We start from the raw sequence: 18,966 nt of genomic DNA, 5'->3' as shown, positions 1-18,966 counted from the left end.
TCCCTCCACATCACCATTTACACCTGCACTGCCGGACCAGCCATGGTTAGTCTATAAATTAGCCCTTCTTTCCCTTCTTGTTCAGGCTGTGCACACCGTGCCAGCTCTGCCCAGTGAATCCATGGCATAGCTCCATGGCTTTCAGTGGAGTTAGGCCAGGGATAAATTTGGCTCCGGATCTGCTAACGTGCGTTGGCTCCTCTCCCTCCAGCAGCATTTCAGGCACGAACCCCTCCTTGCCAGCCCGTGAACTCGAGGAATTCTGCTCATCCTCCATCAGTGCCCTTTGAGGTGCCCGTTGGTTTTCCAGCCCAGCTCGCGGCTCCTGCGGCTCCTCCAGGCCTGGTACTTGCTGATGCTCTTCCTCCTGGCGAAGCGGCAGATGCTCACCATGAACACCCAGGACACCACGTACATGACCACCCCGCCCAGCTTGATGTACCAGCGGGGCCGGGGCGAGGCCAGCTCGCAGTACATCAGCCAGGCCCCCACGCCGATGCGCACGCCCGTGAAGAGCACCACGAAGAGGAAATCCACCAGGTCGCCCGCGAAGGTGTGGTAGCGGCCCAGCTCCTTGAGGAACCAGCGGGCCTGCAGCAGCGGGTTGGTGATCTCGCTGCCGAAGATGACGGCGTTGACGTCGCCGGCCGACTCGCCCAGCGCCAAGGAGGCGGCGATGCCCACGATGCTGACCAGGTGGTGGGCCAGCATCAGGGCACCCTCCGTCTGGAAGTACACGCACCAGCACAGGTCAAAAATGAAGTAGCCCAAGCTAAGGCACAGCCCGTGCACCTGAAGGGTTGTGTTGGGTGAGCCTGAAAGGTAAAAGATAGAGATTTGAAGCGTGGAGGTGTGTCGCAGACATCTTTTATGGAAAATCCTTTCCTTAGGATTTTTCCTCCTGAGAGAAGCTGAGAGGCCTCAGGAACAAAATGTAAACAATGGTTATCTGCTGCTGTGGAATGCAACAGGTGCATCTGTGATTGGCTCATGTTGGTTGTTTCTAATTAATATTGGTGTACCAAAGGTATGAATATGTATTTGTATTTTGGGTATTCAATACTTGTACTGAATTGATATCTATGGATATCAAAATCCATAGATCAATATCCATATTGGGAATGGGATGTACCAAAGTTATGAACATGTATTTGTATTTTGGGTATTCAATACCTGTACAGCTAAAAGGACTCTGTAATCACCTGTAAATTTGGTGTGTATTTGGGAGCTATCCCACAATAAACACACACTTTCTAACTCTAAACTGTTAGAGAGTTTTTGGATATTGGTACTAGATCAATATCCATATTGGGAATGGGATGTACCAAAGTCATGAATATGCATTTGTACTTTGGGTAGTCAATACTTGTATAGATACAAGGACTCTGTAATCACCTGTAAATTGCGGTGTGTATTTGGGAGTTATCCCACAATAAACACACACTTTCTAGTTTTAAACTGTTAGAGAGTTTTTGTCTGTCACATTTGGATATTGGTACTAGATCGATATCCATATTTTTAATAAATCAGAGGCAGCAGGATGTGAGCCAGGGCAGGGGTGTCACATCCCTGTGACAATGCCACAGTTGTTAGTTGTTAGCAGCTGCACACACGTAATGGCCACACACGAGGTCACACACTCTCCCAAACTGCAGCTGGGGAGGGGCAGTGCCACAGACAGATTTTATGAAAAATCCTTTTGCTAGGATTTTCTCCTGAGAAGCTGGGAGGCCTCAGGAACAAAATGTAAACAATGGTTATCTGCTGCTGTGGAATGCAACAGGTGCATCTGGGATTGCTCTCATGTGGTTGTTTCTAATTAATGGCCAATCACAGTCCGGCTGTCTCAGACTGTCTGGTCAGTCACAAGATTTTATTATCATTCCATTCCTTTCCTTGCTAGCCTTCTGATATCTCTTTTCTTTTAGCATACTCTTAGTATACAATTTTCTTTTAACATAATATATATCATAAAATAATAAATCAGCCTTCTGAAACATGGAGTCAAGATTCTCATCTCTTCCCTTGTCGGGGCTGCCTGCAAATTCCATATTTGGTGACCCTGAGTGAGGAACATTACTAGAGCAAAATACAGTACCAGGCTCTCCATTTCTCTGGGGCTGAGATATCACTGCAGCACCAAACCTCAGGCAGGCTGGGGACTGAGGAGAAGCCCGGGGGAGGTGGGATCGTGGATTTCCTCACTCACCTGGGTGGCTGAGGGGCCAGGGGCCGTCGATGAAGCCGATGTAGGCGGACAGGCAGGTGGCCAGGATGCCGTGGGTCAGGGTGACCAGCCTGCAGCTCCACTCGAGGCTCCGGTGCCGGTAGCGGTGGCAGAACCACTTGTAGAGGCAGAACCAGGCCAGCAGGCTGCAGGCTGCACGCAGGGGCAGCGGGAACTGCATCCTGGCCTGGGAACAGCAGGACACGAGGGATCAGAAGGACAAAGTGAGCAGGAGGAAGAGCCTGTGACAGTGTCAGCTTTGCTCCATAACCATCCCACTCATCTGCAACCAACCACACTCATCTGCAACCATGAGTGTGCAGAGCTGCTCCTGATGGGGCTGCTTGCTCCTGTCACATTTTCTCTGTGAAAACCACTTTATTCTCCTCACTGCAGGCTTCATTTCATCCTTACTGGCACCAAAACCTCCAAATCTTTTGGATACAAAAGAATAAGAACCTATGCCTATAAAGATTTGTTTTTTCAGCAGTATTTCTTTTATACATCTTCCCTTTATGCAATAATCTCTCAAACAAGCAAAAGACAAATTGCCAGAACAAAACTACAGCACATAAACACTTGTGGATGTTGCTGAGACCCTCCAAACACACATTACTTGATTCTAAACCTCGTTCATACAATGCCTTCCCACGAAATTTGTTCATATAATGTCTTGCCATGAAATGACCATTCAGGGCAGTGCAGCTGAGTCAGGCTTTGGGATACGGGAGTTTCCAAATACACATTACTCTATTCTACACCTCATTCATATAATGCCTTCCCCTGAAATGTGTTCATACAACGCCTTCCCATGAAATGTGTTCATACAATGCCTTCCTATGAAATGTGTTCATACAACGCCTTCCCCTGAAATGTGTTCATACAACGCCTTCCCACGAAATGTGTTCATACAACGCCTTCCCATGAAATGTGTTCATACAATGCCTTCCTATGAAATGTGTTCATACAATGCCTTCCCATGAAATGTGTTCATACAATGCCTTCCTATGAAATGTGTTCATACAATGCCTTCCCATGACAGGAGCAGTCAGGGCAGTGCAGCTGAGTCAGGCTTTGGGGTACAGGAGTTTCCAGTTGTGCCAAAGCTGCTGCCCAGCTCTGGGGAGCACCAGAGGGACTGCACGGGATGAGGAGTCAGAGCTGCAGAGCCCAACCTTCCTGTCGGGCCTGTTGGAGCATTCCCAGGCGTGACTGCAGGCTGGGTAAACAAATCCATCATGTTTTAATGGGCCTTGGGAACACGGGGAGGTGAAACAGGGATGGGATGACTGCTCTGAGCAGGCATTGCCGTTCACATCCCTGCTGCTCCAGCTCCAGACTCAGAGCAGATGAGGAAGGGAGAAGTGACAAAAGGGATTGACGCTAGGAAGGCCAATATAATTTAGAAAGCAGCAATAATTACAGAACTATAAATAACAAAAAATCCTATATAATAAATAACAAATAATTCTATGTAATATACATATAGACCATAAATTAACAAACAACATGCAATCACATATAAAATTATGTATTTCCCTATATGTTATTTTGTATTATCTCATATATTATTATGTACCTATACATAATAAAATATGTGATACTATCTATATCTATTATGTAACAATAGATATACTATATCTATTATATAATATCTATATTATCTATATAGCTATGTATCTAATATCTTTTATCTATGTATCTATCTATAACTTATAATATAGATAGATACATATATAATTATATGTATATAATTATACAATATCTATTATATAATACCTATATTATCTATGTATCTAATATCTATTATCTATATATCTATCTATATCATAATTTATAATATAGATATATAATTTTATATATAATATATAATTATTATACATATACTATGTTATATATTTTATATATTTATATAATATATATCATATTTATATTATATATAATATTTATATAATGTATAATATATAATATAAAGTATATAATATCTAATATATACATTATATATGATATAATATATACTATATATGATTATAATTATACTATATCTATTATATAATATCTATATTATCTATGTATCTAGGTATCTATTATCTATTATTATACTATAGTATTATATATCTATATTATAATTATAATTTATAATATAGACACATATCTATATTATAAATTATAATATAGATGCATATATAATTTATATATATACACTACATTATTATTATTATAATTCTACTATGTCTATTATATACTATCTATATTATCTATATATCTATGTATCTAATATCTATATATCTATATTATAATTTGTATCACCGGCAGCAATGAGGCCCAGAATGAAAGCAGCCTCTACAATAAACACACATGCCTAAAAAACCCGGCGTGCAGAACACCCCGAAAACGATTAAAACCCACACGGGCACCTCCAGCCCAGCCCCGTTATCCCGTTATCCACATTTTTTTCAGTCCCGGCGGGAAGATGGAGGAGCTCCCGGACCGCACCAAGGGCAGAACCGCAGCCCCGGGCACCGCCTGCGCACTCCCGGCGCATCCTCCGCACCCCGCGGGATGCAGCGGCCCCGGCCCCATCCATGGCACGGGGACAGGGACGGGGACAGGGACACGGACACGGACAGGACCCTTCCCCAGCACCCACCTGCCGGGCCGCGCTGCCGGAGCTGCCCCGGATCACGGAGCGAGCGGCGGCGGCCGAGGGGCACCTGGCGGCCGGGAGGAGGGAGCGCAGGGATGGGGATGGGGAGGAGGAGGAGGGACCGGAGGAGGGAATAGGGGCGGCAGGATGGCAGGAAAAGCGACCCGCGGCACCGCAGAGCATCCCTGGGAAGGGGCACATCCCTGGGAATCCCCACATCCCTGGGAAGGGGCACATCCCTGGAAAGGGGCATCCATGCCGTCCCTGCTGCGTCCTGGGATGCCCTGAGCTGGAAGGGATCCGCCAGAATCGCAAGGCCAGCTCCTGCTCCTGCACCCCGACAATCCCACCCTGTGCCTCGGAGCGGTGTCCCACAGCTCCTGGAGCTCTTGGGGCAGTGCCCAGCACTGTTGCAGACATCTTTTATGGAAAATCCTTTCCTTGGGATTTTTCCTCCTGAGAAGCTGGGAGGCCTCAGGAACAAAATGTAAACATTGATTATCTGCTGCTGTGGAATGCAACAGGTGCATCTGGGATTGGTCTCATGTGGTTGTTTCTAATTAATGGCCAATCACAGTCAGCTGGCTCGGACTCTCTGTCCGAGACACAAGGCTTTGTTATCATTCTTTCCTATTCTATTCTTAGCCAGCCTTCTGATGAAATCCTTTCTTCTATTCTTCTAGTATAGTTTTAATGTAATATATATCATAAAATAATAAATCAACCTTCTGATGGAGCCAGATCGTCGTCTCTTCCCTCAAGGTAAGACCCCTGTGTGTGAACACCATCACACAGCACCCTCTTTTCCTGATTTCCAGCCTAAATCTCCGCTGGCACAGCTCCAGCCTGTCCCTGATCCCAGAGATCAGCACTCCCCCTGTGAGGAAGCTGCAGACCCCAAATTGTCTCCTCCAGGTGAAAATACCCAGCTGGGTACTCAGCCCAGCTGCCACCCCAGGTCGTGTCCCCACGGGGCAGCCCGGGGACACAGAAATCGCTGCCACACCCGCTGCAATCATCACCCCGTGTGTGCCCCAGAGATACAGCACGGAGCACGCCCAGCCTTTGCTCTCCTCACTCCCGATGGGAACAGAACCTCTGCAGAGCTCCCTGGCAGGGCAGCCATCTCCATTCACATCCCGGTGCTTCCTCTCACTGCAGGCATTCAGCGCTGCCCATTCCCTCCGCTGCCTTCCACATCCCAAATTCCCAAATTCCGGGTTTATGCAGGACAACAAAGCAGCTACAAAAGTTCCTCCACCTTTCATGAGTTACAGTCAAAACAACCTCTCACGCCCAAAAGCGCAGGGTTGGTTTTTTCCTTCATCCCGTCAAGTTTTACCTTTTGAAATGCACAGGGTGGGAGTGGCTTGACCTGCCTTTTACAGCTCTCATAATTAGTGCTTTCAGCTGGGTATTCACCAAGATACAGATCTTACTTTTCCAGTTCAGGCCGGGTGCAGGCTCCTGCTGCTCCAAAACGCTCATCCTCCTGCTATTTCAGCACATCCTGGTGAGCATTTATAGTGCATTTACCTCTCTGACAAATCTGAGGTCTCATCGTGCCTCCCTCCACCTTTGCTGGGCCTCCAGCAGCCTCAGTAACACCTGAGATGGAGCTGCTTTGATATTTAGCTTAGGACAAAGAAAAGCATCGACAGACAGGAGATTATAGGGCATTTTCACATTAGGAGCATGGGTAGGTGGAATATTAGGAAAATAAAATTCTTGGCTGTGAGGATGGTGAGGAGCTGGGATGGAATTCCCAGAGAAGCTGTGCCCGCCCTGGAAGTGCCCAAGGCCGTGGATGGGAGCAGCCTGGGATGGAAACGGGATTTTTGGGATAAGATGAGATGATCTTTAAGGTCCTTTCCAACCCAAACCACTGTGGGATTCTGTGAGCAGCCAGGAAGAAAACCAGAGATGTTCACAGAGGAGCACTCAGAGTTTTAACAAGGCACAGATCATTTCATGCAGGATGCGGGGGACACAGAAATCATGCAGGATTTTTTTTTTTTGTAAACTTTGCACGGTGAGGTGCAAGGTAGCAAGTGAAACCCTCTCCCTGTGGATTGTACCAGAAGTGAGGTGCAGCTTCATACACCAATTTTCCTGTTTGCTTTGTGCAGAGTCAGCCATTTCAATGGGCTGCAGATGAACAGAGTTCAGCAAAACAGCTCAGGGCAGGAGCCTCTGCAGATGGTTGTTTGCACGCTGCTGCTTCATTTAGTGCAGCCACAGCCTCCCTCTGCCCTCCTGGAGCTGTAACCAGAGCTCACAGCACTGAAAAGCATCATAGGATGTATTTATTATCTTATCAGAATGTATTTATTATCTTACCCACACTGGGAAGCTCCTTGTCCACAATTAAACTGGGAATAAACAAGAGCTGGAAACCTAAGAGTCCAACAGAATGTTACTAAAACTCAGCTTTTGTGGCTGTAAAAGCCCTCAGGGATATCTGACAGATTAAAAGCACGAAAAATCACATTATTTGAAATAAGAAATACAGTGGGTTAGTGCAGCTGGGTGATTTTCTAGCATCACATTAGAGGGTTCAGCACTAAACTTACCCTTAGGTGAGATGTGGCAGATGAGAACCCGAGGGCACTTATTTTACACCAACCCTCCCCAGGTAACTCTGGTTGCACACAAGCAGTCTGGGTGCCCTGGGATACTCTCCAGCACTGTTTCTGAGTTGAAAGAAGAGGTTTTTTCTCATTGAAAACCAATCCAGGCTCTCCTCCACTCCACGCAGCAGAGCCCTGGCCCAGCAGGAGCAGAAACCACCAGAAACAGCCACTCAGTGGTGAGTTAGGGCATCTTATAACCCCCAAGATGCTTTTGATTTCTTCTCAAAAAAAAACCACAATTACCCTGCAATTCTTATGAACTGGGCACTGCCCCAGCGAAACCAGAGAGGCAGGGAAAAAACAGAAGCACCCTGGGATGGAGAAGCCATGGCCAGAATTTAAATTATTATTTTTATAATTTATGGGGAGCAAACCCCTCAGTTTGGGGGCTCCCACTCCCTCTGCAGCACTGATTAATTAGCAAAGCAGGTTGTGGGTGCACTGCTCACAAACCTGAGCTCCAGCTGAGCCCCACAGCTCCAGCCTGGGCTCATTTCCTCAGCACCTCTCTGTTCCTGAGCTGCACAAAGGGAATGCTCCAGTGGCTTTGGCATCCTCAGCCTCCCCTCAAGACCCAGAACAAAAGAACATCGCGGCCATCGGTTCTTTTTCAAAGGAGAACATGACTTTATTAGAAGTTCCACGACTCAGAGGAGGTTTTGGAAGGAACACAGAGAGCCTGGCAGGTGCCCACACCTCAGGAGGCCGCTCCGGCTCCCGCTGTCCCAAAAAACATCGGCCCAGGAACTTGCCCGGGTTCACAGCTGCAATGCCTTCAGTGGACGTGCCCAAAGCGAGGTTATTTCAGGTTATTTTTTAATCTCTCCAGGCACCTTGAGGAGCCCCAGCCAGAGGCTGATATCTGCCCTGAACAGAGCCAAATTCAGCGAGATAAAGGCAGTGCAGGAGCCGCGTCCCCACTGCTGCCCTCCCTCACCCCTGCTTTTGCTTCTCAGCTCTCAGCGAGGCTTTTGGAGGAGACAAATCAGAACTGTGGCCTTGAACAGAGGGAAATTCACATTAAAACCCCAGGGAAAAGGTCAGAACACGATTCTGAGAGGTAAAGAAAACGAGAGAACTCTTCCATGCTCTGAGGCCTGCTGGTGTGGCACAGCTGTCACACCCAGATCTGCCTAAACATTCCTGTCACCCCTGGAAATAATCACATTTTTGACTCATTAGCCATGAATTCAGCTTGCAAATGAGCCAACCCCAGGACAGAAAGAGCATCTAGGGGGGATCTTCACTGTCCTCCCTCTCTCACAAAAACCCTGATTATTCTTCTTAAGCAATCCCAGCCCAGGCCAGCACCTGCTCACGGAGTTTATTGGCACAATTCTAATTCCTGACTCTTGTTTGTGAGGGCCTGAGTCAGTCCCAGAGAAATCCCTCTGCTCTGAGATCAGCACCCAATGGAAGTGTTAAAAAAGCAGTAAAGGAAATGCGTCATTAAAAACAAGGAGGTAAAACACTGCCTCACCTTGAGTACCATCACTTCACACTCAAAGGACAATTCCACTACACCCTGCAAGCACTTCAGTCTTGTTCAGAGTCTTTCACTCGAGTATTTACACATTGTCCAGATCCAGGATTATTAAGGAGGGTGAGGCTCAGTAAATCTTTGCCCCTTACCCAGTCCCACTGGCAGGAAAATGGGATTTTTTTTCATATTTTTCTCTACTCTGCATTGGAAATGAGGACAGAACGTACAAACTGTGCAATTATTGGTTGCAGATTGACCATCTTTGGCTTTGCTGGAGAACTCAGGGAATCAGTGCCAGGCTCCTCAGTTCCCACTCAAATCCCTCTTCTCTCAGCTTGTCCGTGTTCCTAGCACTGATCCATCTCCTCCAGGGGCAGCAGAAAGTCACTTCTGTGTCATTCTAGGAATTCTTTTCACAGGAACAAGCTCCAGCAGCCAGGGGATCATCCTCCACAACCCATTAACCAGCAGCCAAGCAGTTTCCACAGCTGCACTGCTACTCCTGACGGGATCGTGCATCCACAGAAGGGGCTTTTTTCCACAATTTCCTCCTCACAAAGCGACAGATTTCAACCATGAACCCCAAGGACACCACATACATGGCCAGGCACCCGGCCTTGAGCAGCCAGTTGGGTTCTGGGGACGTCACCATGCCGTACACGATCCACGCTCCCGCCCCGATGCGCAGCGCCAGGAAGAGCAGCACGAAGAGGAAATCCACCAGCTTGCCCAGGGCGGTGTGGTAGGAGCCCATCTCCCGCAGGAACCAGCGGGTCTGGAGCAGGGGGTTGGTGATTTCGCTGACAAACACCACGGCGTTCACCTCCGTGGCCGACTTGCCCAGCCCCAGCACCAGGATCATGCCGCAGATGCTCAGCGTGTGGTGGAGCAGCATCAGGTCCCCCTCGGTCTGGAAGTACAGGCACCAGCCCAGGTCAAAGATGAAGTAGCCCAAGGTCAGGGAGAGCACGTGGATCTGGAGAGGGGTGTTTGGTGAGCCTGCAATGGAAGGTGTGTGAAAGAAAAAATCTTAAATAAAACGCCAGGCTGTGTCGGAGAATGGCTTAAAGAAAAAGGCCATAAAGACATACAATTGAGAGAAAAGTAAAAGTAAAGCAGTTCCTAAAGCAGTTCCCAGCCTGATTTCTATAAACAATTAGACTCCCTTTATAAACAATAGAGTTCTCAGACAGTCTTCCCATAACAAGCAGAACACCTTCTCTGGGAAAGGCTGGCACCCTGGGAACCGATATGGAAGTTTTGGGAACCCTTCATATCACAGTGAGAACGTTGGTTCTGTTTTTAATGAACAATTGTAGGTATTCTAAAACAAAAGGAGTGGTTAGGGTTTTCTCTGTTAGCCTATCATGAACATGGATTACAGAATATGCATGAAGTTCGTTAACACTATTATTTAAAGTGATTGATTGATCAGTAAACTGGAGTTCGATGCATTACCAGGATGGTCGTTCTCCCTTCACTTCAATAAGGCTGTTTTAAGATTTTCTATTTTTCTGCTTTATAGACCAGTACAGGTTGATTGTGCATCTTTCACCCTGAATTTCCAGCCTTATCCAAGTGCCAGGAATTAGGTGGCACTATTAGGTGGATCTGGAGAGGGGTGTTTGGTGAACCTGGAATGGAAGGTGTGAGTAAGATTGGGGTTCTATTTAAAATTTTTCTATTTTAAGATTTTCTATTTTTCTGCTTTATAGATCAGTACAGGTCGATTGTGCTTCTCTCCTCCTGAATTTCCAGCCTTATCCAAGTGCCAGGAATTAGGTGCCAATATTTGGTTCTGCTTCCCCTTCACACCCATCCCATCCTGCCCCATCACTGCTTCCCTTCTCCTTCCAGCCTTTTAGGACAGCCAGATCTCCATCAGCAGCACCATCTGAGATTTAAGGACAGCAAAACCCTGCAGATGAATTTCAGGAGTTATTGGACCCTTCAAGATGTGAAAGCACTTTGTTCTTCATGCCTCGCTACACCTGATGCTGCGATAAACTCAAGCTGCCAACCTAGAAACTTCCAATTTGTACATGGACAGGCCAAAATTAAAAAAAAAAAAAATAATAAAAGGATGAACAGTGAGAAGTGGTGGAAAAAGAAGCAGTGGAATTAAAATTTGGCCCCAAACACACAGCTGTGAGAGGAGATGAAATCAGCCCCTCCCTCCACCTGTGAGAGGTGAGCACAGGTGAGATTCCAGCCATACCTGCGTGGGTCAGGGGCCAGGGGCCATCCAGGAACAGGACATAGCCCGAGAGGCAGGTGACAAGGAGCCCGTGCAGGAGGGTCACCAGGCGACAGCTCCACTTGCAGGAGCGCTGCCCGCTCCAGCGGCAGAGGCAGCAGTAGAGACACAGCCAGGCGGCAAAGCTGCAGCTCACCTCCAGGGCGATGGGAACCATCCTGCTGGGCACGGAGGGACAGCGTCAGCAGGGCAGAGAGCCGTGCCCATCCCGAGCACCCAGCCCACCCACGGAAATCCCGGATAGCGTGGGGAAAAACCCCACAAAAAGCAGAACAAACCCGGTCCCCCTGCCGTGAGCGCCGTCTCTAAATTTCCCCAACGGGAAAACAAACCACAGCCCCAACCCTCCCTCTGAGGGCAGAGGCTCTTTGGCAGCGGGAGGGACCAGACCCCATCCCGGCACGGGGGTACCCCAAAATCCCAAATCCTCACCCCGCTCCGGCTCTGCGCTCCCGGCACCTGCGCCCGGCTGGGGCTGCCCGGGCGGGGAGGCGGCGCCGGAGCTCCGGGAGCTTTTTATCGTCCTGCTCGGCCCTTCCCAGCCCTGCCCGGCCCTGCCCACCCAGCCCAGCCCAGCCCGGCCCCGCCGCATCCCCCGAGGATGCTCCGCCGCATCCCCGCTGTCCCCGCCCCGCTGTCCCTGCCCCGGGGCTCGCAGCTCCGCTCCGAGCATCCCTGTCCGCCCCCGGGGCAGGAGCAGGGCCGGGCAGGGAAGGGGAACGGGGCGGGGGAAGCGGGAACAGGCGCTCGGTGCCTCCGCCCAGCCCCGGCTCGCCCGGCTGGAGCCGTCCCGGAGAGCCCAGACTTTACTTTGGCTGGGCGTGTTCCTCCCTGGCGATGGGGAATGAAGCTGGATGAGGCTGGGTGGGAGGTGCTGGCGCTCTTTATCTTCTTTTCTTCCTTCTATTTATATTTCTGTTTTTTTGCCGAGCGTCCTGGAGTCTTCTTCCAATCTCAGCTGGGAGTACAGGGAGCACCTTTGTGCGGATTGCACATAAATAAAGCTGGATCAAGCTGGATGAGAGGTGCTGGCGCTCTTTATCTTCTTTTCTTCCTTTTATTTATTTTTCTATTTTTTTGACGAGTGTCCTGGAGTCTTCTTCCAATCTTTCTCTCAGCTGGGAGTACAGGGAGCACCTTTGTGCGGATTGTAGGCAGGGGAGGATGAGGAGGACGAGGAGCAACTCAGAGGTGATGGAGAATAAAGCTGGATCAGGCTGGATGGGAGGTGCTGGTGCTCTTTATCTTCTTTTCTTACTTTTGTTTATTTTTCTATTGTTTTGCCGAGCGTCCTGGAGTCTTCTTCCAATCTCTCTCCCTTTGTGCGGATTGCAGGGAGGGGAGGATGAGGAGGATGAGGAGGGTTCAGGCCGGGCTGGGAGTGGTGCTGGACACTCGGGTGATGTGACACAGAACGTGCAGAACAAGACGAGTGAGGCAGGAGCTGAGCTGGGGCCAAGTTCATGGCGGGCAGTGAGTAACAGGACAGGGCTGTGCTTCTGCCGAGCCCTGCCAGCCAGCTCGGTGTCAGCGCTGTGTCATCCCTGACTCAGTCTGCTTTAAAATCTCATACTGTGTCCCCAAAACAACCCAAATTTCCCCTGCAGCCAGAGCTCAGCTAAAACTTGCTAATTTTTTCTCCTTTTCTAGCATTTTGAAGTGAAAATGGGAGTGAAACAACTGACAGCACAAGAGCCCTTCCCAATGACATCTCCTGTGTGTGCTGCACTCCGCAGGATGCTCCTGGGAGTTACACACTCAATATCCTCTTAAATGGATCATGGTTGTTCTTATATTTGAGCTAAAACTTGCTGATTTTTATCTCCTTTTCTGGCATTTTGAAGTGAAAATGGGAGTGAAACCACTGAGAGCACAAGAGCCCTTCCCAATGACATCTCCTGTGTGTGCTGCACAGGATGCGCCTGTGAGTTACACACAAATATCCTTTTAAATGGATCATAGATTATAGGTTGTTCTTATATTTCAGCTAAAACTTGCTGATTTTTGTCTCCTTTTCTGGCATTTTGAAGTGAAAATGGGAGTGAAACCACTGAGAGCACAAGAGCCCTTCCCAGTGAGAATTGCCATGTGTGCTGCACAGGATGCTCCTGTGAGTTACACACTCAAATATCCTTTTAATTGGATCATAGATTATAGGTTGCTCTTATATTTCAGCTAAAACTTGCTGATTTTTGTCTCCTTTTCTAGCATTTTAAAGCAGGACCCCCCAGCACAGAGAAAGGGGGCCCCAACTGCAGTTTGAGCATCTGTAAAACTGAGCCTGAATTCAAGCTAAAATGTGTTATTGGACTGTTAGGATCCATTCCAATTCTACCAGAGCTGGAAATCCCGAGGCTGTGAGCATCAAGAATGATGATGGACCTTAGTGGCATCATTTGGGCACTGAGAAATGCTCAAAATCTCCCTTCAGGCAACAAAGAAACCTGGGAAAGACAACGAATATTCCCCCAGCTCACACTCCCTCTCCTCACAGGTGGAAATCAGAGGAGGAAAGAAATAAATAAACAATAAAAAAAATTAAATACCAACAAAAATTTGTTAATTTTCCAGTTCTCCTCAGCCTTGCTTGAAGTTGGGAAGTGCCAAGCGTCAATTTATGAGCCACAGCATCTCTCCTTGGAGACAAACAGGCACAGGGAGCACAGGGATGCTCCAGGCACATTCCATGGGGAATATTCTCCTAGCATGCACTCCCTCTCCTCACAGGTGGAAAGAAATGAATGAATAATAAAATAAATTAAATACCAACAAAAAATTTGTTCATTTTCCAATTCTCCCCAGCCTTGCTTGAACTTGGGCACTGCTGAATGTCAATTTATGAGGCAGCCCAGCCTTGGAGAGGGGCAGAAGCTCCAGGCTCAGCTCAGGAGGTCACCGAGTTCCCACAGGTGCTCCCTGCATTGTTCCTGTGGCCGTGGGAGGCGACTCCTGCTCCTGGAAAGCTGGAATTTCCTGCTCTGCTGCTCTGGAATCCCTCAGATGCTCTCTGGAATCGTTCCTGGGTGCCAGGGGAACGAAGCTCTTCCCCTTCCAGCTGGAGCTTTGCGTGGAGCAAACAAACTGCTGCTGTTTGTTTTCCCACTCGGGGCCGGTTTATCAATAAATCCCAGGGATTTGTCATTGTGTTTATAAACTTTGGGGAGGAGATGAATCTTCAGGATGTTTTTGCACAACGCCTGGCACAGCTTGGCCTTGATCTCAGCGGAAACATTCACGTGCAGGTGCTGTTACTCAGCTTTTAACGCATTGGTGGTTTCCCTCCCAGTTTTGTTTTTGTTTTTGGAACATTATTCCAAAATTCGTGCAGGTGGGAGCAAACGACTTGGAGGAATTCCTGAGAACCAAATGGAATGGTTTGGAACAGAAGTCTACCTAAAATCCAACAGAATTTGGATTTTAATGTATCTTCTCAAGGCTCTAAGAGCATGGGGATGTACAGTAAATTGTAAATAGATTGTTGGAAATAGCTGATTTAATTTTATTTTTAATTAAATATTCACGCGCAGGTGCTGTTATTCAGCTTTTAACACATTGGTGGTTTCCCTCCCAGTTTTGTTTTTGTTTTTGGAACATTATTCCAAAATTCATGCAGGTGGGAGCAAACAACTTGGAGGAATTCCTGAGAACCAAACAGAATGGTTTGAAACAGAAGGCAAATTTGGATTTTAATGTATTTTCTCAAGGCTCTAAGAGCATGTGGCTGTACATTAAATTGTAAATAGATTATTAGAAATAGCTGATTTAACTTTATTTTTAATCCTTTTTGATCAAGGGGCTCAGAAACCTCTGCAAGCCCGGACCAAGTCACTTGACTCTGAAGGTAAAATACAAATTACAGCTGAGCTCCCAGGAGTTAATTCAGGAATTCCTGGGTGAAACGTGCAGGCTGAGGTTATGAAGACAATCAGAGCTCACTGTGGAAATAATTGCTGATAATCTACGAAATAATTTGAGATTTTCACAGTGGAAACAAGCTGGAAACTACAGCAGTGCTGAGGTTTGGGTTAATAAATGTCCTCAGTGATGGGTGGCAGGAGAATCAGCTGTGATGTTCATCATGCCCCAAATTCTGCACAAATTGAGCGCTGGGAGAAGGAAATTGGATTTTCATCACCATTGCCCATCAGGGATCAAGTATTTTCTCCAAGGTCATCCAGGAAGTAAAATAAGACAGAGTGGCCCAAAGTTCCAGATTGGTGTTTAAATTTGTCCTTATCTGCTAATCTTAAATACCCATATCAGCCAAAATCAATTAAAAAGAAAGGAGACACAAGAGTGGAATTGTAACCATTGGCTGTGAAAATTGACTTTTCCTTTGGAATCTTTTGGAATTCCCAACCACTTGCACACACCGACCTCAAGCAATACTTCGTGAGCACAAAAACAGAGAACAGAAAATAAATTCCTTCCAGCTCAAAGACCAGAAGGCATCTCAATAAGAGCTTGTTATTATTTGGTATCAGATAAAACCCAAAAAAGGAGGAAAATTAATAAAAAAGAGAAGGTCAAGACTCATTTTCATCCCATTCATTTGTGTAAATCAACACAAATCCCAATTTCCCCCAAGGTTTCCAGCAATAACAAGACCTGGACACAAGTTTTGCAAAAGACAATTTTTTTTTCGGTTGTTTGTTTGTTTGTTTTTTCAAAGGAAAAAATAAGAAGGCTCTAAAATACTTAATTAACAAAAAAAAAAAAAAAAAGGAAGAAAAATAAAACAACAAAAAGCACCTTTAGAAAGGGAGCAGGAGCAAAGCAAGTAGATGGGGAGCCTTGGGGACAAACCAAGGCTCCCACCCAGCCACGGGGCTGCGGTGAAATGAACTCAAACCTCGGCTCAGTTTGGGGGCTGTGCGTGACAGGGACAGCAGGAGGGACCCTCCTTCCTTTTGGGGACCTCTGGGACGGCATGGGGACAGAGAAAAGAGACAGAGACAGAGGAGAGTCCTGCACAGGAGCCCTGCCCGGGAGGATGCGGCGCTGCAAGCGGAGGAGCCATGCGAGGACAGCTGCAGGGACAGTGCCACCGCGGGGGCTTGGCCAAGGGGACAGTGCCACTCTGGGGGCTTGGGAGGAGGGGACGGTGCCACTGTGGGGCTGGGGAAGGGGGACAATGTCACTGTGGGGCTGGGCTGCAGTTTGAGTCCCGGCACAGCCCCGCTGCTGGCGGATCCTGGCGCAGGCGGCCGTGGAAGGCACTGGAGGCCCCGAGCATCACCCGTGGGTGCTGCACGGCCTGGAGGCACAGCGGCTCCTGCCCTCGCTGCTCCAGCTCTCAGTGGAGGTAGGTGGGCTGGTTCCATCGGTACCAGGAGCTGTGGGCAGCATGGAACAACAAATAAATAAAAAACCGTTTCACCTCGGAGTGAAAACCATCCTGATTCTCAACCTCATCACAGACCTATTTTATGGAAAATCCTTTCACCAGATCTCTTCTCCTGAGAAGCTGAGGAGCTTCAGCTTCCCCATGTTTTGCTGCTTTGGAATGTGATTTGGAGAATTATTACATTGTTTTTACTTGATGACCAATGACAGCCACCTGTGTCAAGGCCGTGAGCAGCCACAAGATTTTATTGTCATTCCTTTCCTTTCAAGCCTTCTGATAAAATCCCTTCTTCTATCCTTTAATATAGTTTTAATACATCATTTTCTTTTAATATAATATATATCATAAATAATAAATCAGCCTTCTGAAACATGGAGTCAAGATTCTCATCTCTTCCCTCATCCTGGAACCCCTGAAAACACCACCACACAACCTGACCTTGTTCAGCACATCTTGCAGCAAGTGAAAATTCAGAAATCACATCCTGCCACTCCTGAGAATCCCAGAATATCCTCAGCTGGAAGGGACCCATCTTTTTTTTTTTTTTTTAACACAAAACATTTCAAAGCTTTGGTACATTTAAACCTGGCATTGCATTTTCCACAGAACATATTTTTCAACATGCCGGATCAAATTCTGAAGCCTGACCACTTGGGTCAGACTCTGACAGCTTGCACAAGAAGCAGTTTTGTTTTTTTTTTTCCTCTAAGAGCCACAAATTAATAGATGTTGTATGAAGACAGGAATGGGGACACTTCCTAGCATTTAAAATCTGGATTCAAACCCATATTTTACAGGTTGGGTCTAGCCCACAATCCAACTCATTTGGCAACGCTTTCTCTTCTAATTGAGATATCTAGCTCAAATTCAAATATCTTGTTCAGATATCACCAAATCCAACTTCTGTCCCCCAACAATCCCCACCCTGTCCCTGAGAGGTCACAGGTGGAGCGTCACACAGGAACGCCCCACACTGCTGGAATCCCTAAGGGTTTTCCTGGTTTTCCTGGTTATCCCAGGGTTTTCCCCGATGCCCTGGGCTGGTTTGGGGGGTTTTTTTGTGGGGTTTTTCAGCCTTACCCTGAAGAGTTGAAGCCAGAGGAGTTCATGGCAGCTTTGGAGTTGCTCTGGGCTGTGCCGGGGCTGCTGGCATGGAGGGCACTGCCAGGGGACGAGGGCCTGCTGGAGTTCCCTGGGGAGCACGAGGATGTCACTGTGAGGGACAGAGCACCGTGAGCCTGGCACCTCCTCCTGCCCCAGCATTCCCACCCCATCCCTTGATTCCTGCCCTGGGGAAGGTGGAGGGAACCCCAGGAATGTTCCCTGTTCCTGTATCTGGGAATTTCTGTTTTCCACAGAGATCTGACACTGACCCATTCTTTATCTGGCTGTGATTCCTCTGAATCCCTGCCCTGGGGAAGGTGGGGGACCCCATGAACGTCTCCTGTCTTTGTATCTGGGAATCTCTGGTCTCCAAGGAGATCTGACACTGATCCACCCTTTATCTGGCTCTGATTCCCTGCTCCTAACCCTGGGGAAGGTGGGAGACCCCAGAAACGTCCTCTGTTCCTGTATCTGGGAATTTTGGTGTCCACAGAGATCTGACTCTAACCAACCCTTTATTTGGCTCCTCTGATTCCCTGGCCTGGGCAAGGTGGGGGGAACCCAGGAATGTCCCCTGTTCCTGTATCTGGGAATCTCTGGTCTTCACAGAGATCTGACACTGACCCATCCTTTATCTGCCTCTGATTCCCTGCCCCTGCCCTGGGGAACATGGGGTACCCCAGGAATGTCCCCTGTTCCTGTATCTGGGGATTTCTGGTTTCCACAGAGATCTGACACCGATCCATTCTTTATCTGCCTCTGATTCCCTGCCCTAGGGAAGTTGGGGGGACCCCAGAAATGTCCTTCGTTCCTATATCTGGGAATTTCTGATCTTCACAGAGATCTGACTCTAACCCACCCTTTATTTGGCTCCTCTGATTCGCTGACCCTGCCCTGGGGAAGTTGAGGGACCCCAGGAATGTCCCCTGCGCCTGTATCTGGGAATCTCAGGTCTCCAAGGAGATCTGACACTGACCCACCCTTTATCTGCCTCTGATTCCCTGCCCTGGGGAAGGTGAGGAGACCCCAGGAATGTCTGCTGCTCCCATATCTGGAAATCTCAGGTCTTCACTGAGATCTGACACTGACCCACCCTTTATCTGGCTCTGATTCCCTGACCCTGCCCTGGGGAAGTTGGGGGACCCCAGGAATGTCCCCTGCTCCTCTATCTGGGAATCTCATCTCTCCAAGGACATCTAGCTCTAACCCACCCTTTATTTGGCTCCAGTTGTGCCTGGCTCCCAAACCTGACCACCCCAGCCCAGGAT

At 47.9% G+C, this 18,966-nt stretch overlaps 3 protein-coding genes across 3 annotated transcripts in view; all 3 read right to left on the bottom strand.

Annotated features, from left to right (window-relative positions):
- On the bottom strand, positions 1–2,494 carry LOC128947243 (TLC domain-containing protein 5-like). Its single transcript, XM_054291475.1, has 2 exons — positions 2,210–2,494; positions 1–815 (listed from the first exon to the last, which is right to left on the bottom strand). The coding sequence occupies exons 1-2, from the start codon at positions 2,406–2,408 to the stop codon at positions 277–279; spliced, it is 738 nt and encodes a 245-aa protein (XP_054147450.1). The 5' UTR covers positions 2,409–2,494; the 3' UTR covers positions 1–276.
- A 6,992-nt stretch (positions 2,495–9,486) lies between these two features.
- On the bottom strand, positions 9,487–11,404 carry LOC128947276 (TLC domain-containing protein 5-like). Its single transcript, XM_054291518.1, has 2 exons — positions 11,209–11,404; positions 9,487–9,989 (listed from the first exon to the last, which is right to left on the bottom strand). The coding sequence occupies exons 1-2, from the start codon at positions 11,402–11,404 to the stop codon at positions 9,487–9,489; spliced, it is 699 nt and encodes a 232-aa protein (XP_054147493.1).
- A 5,139-nt stretch (positions 11,405–16,543) lies between these two features.
- POU2F3 (POU class 2 homeobox 3) overlaps positions 16,544–18,966 on the bottom strand; it is a 52,147-nt gene continuing 49,724 nt past the window's right edge. The window contains 2 exon segments of the mRNA XM_054291489.1: positions 16,544–16,583; positions 17,675–17,807. Of these exon segments, the coding sequence (XP_054147464.1) occupies positions 16,544–16,583; positions 17,675–17,807 (173 nt within the window).

This window comes from Melozone crissalis, unplaced genomic scaffold (assembly GCF_028551555.1).
Source record: "Melozone crissalis strain CALT ecotype California unplaced genomic scaffold, PUWL_Pcris_2 ptg000092l_1, whole genome shotgun sequence".
Lineage (NCBI taxonomy): Eukaryota > Metazoa > Chordata > Aves > Passeriformes > Passerellidae > Melozone > Melozone crissalis.
This window is presented reverse-complemented; position numbering and strand designations above follow the sequence as displayed.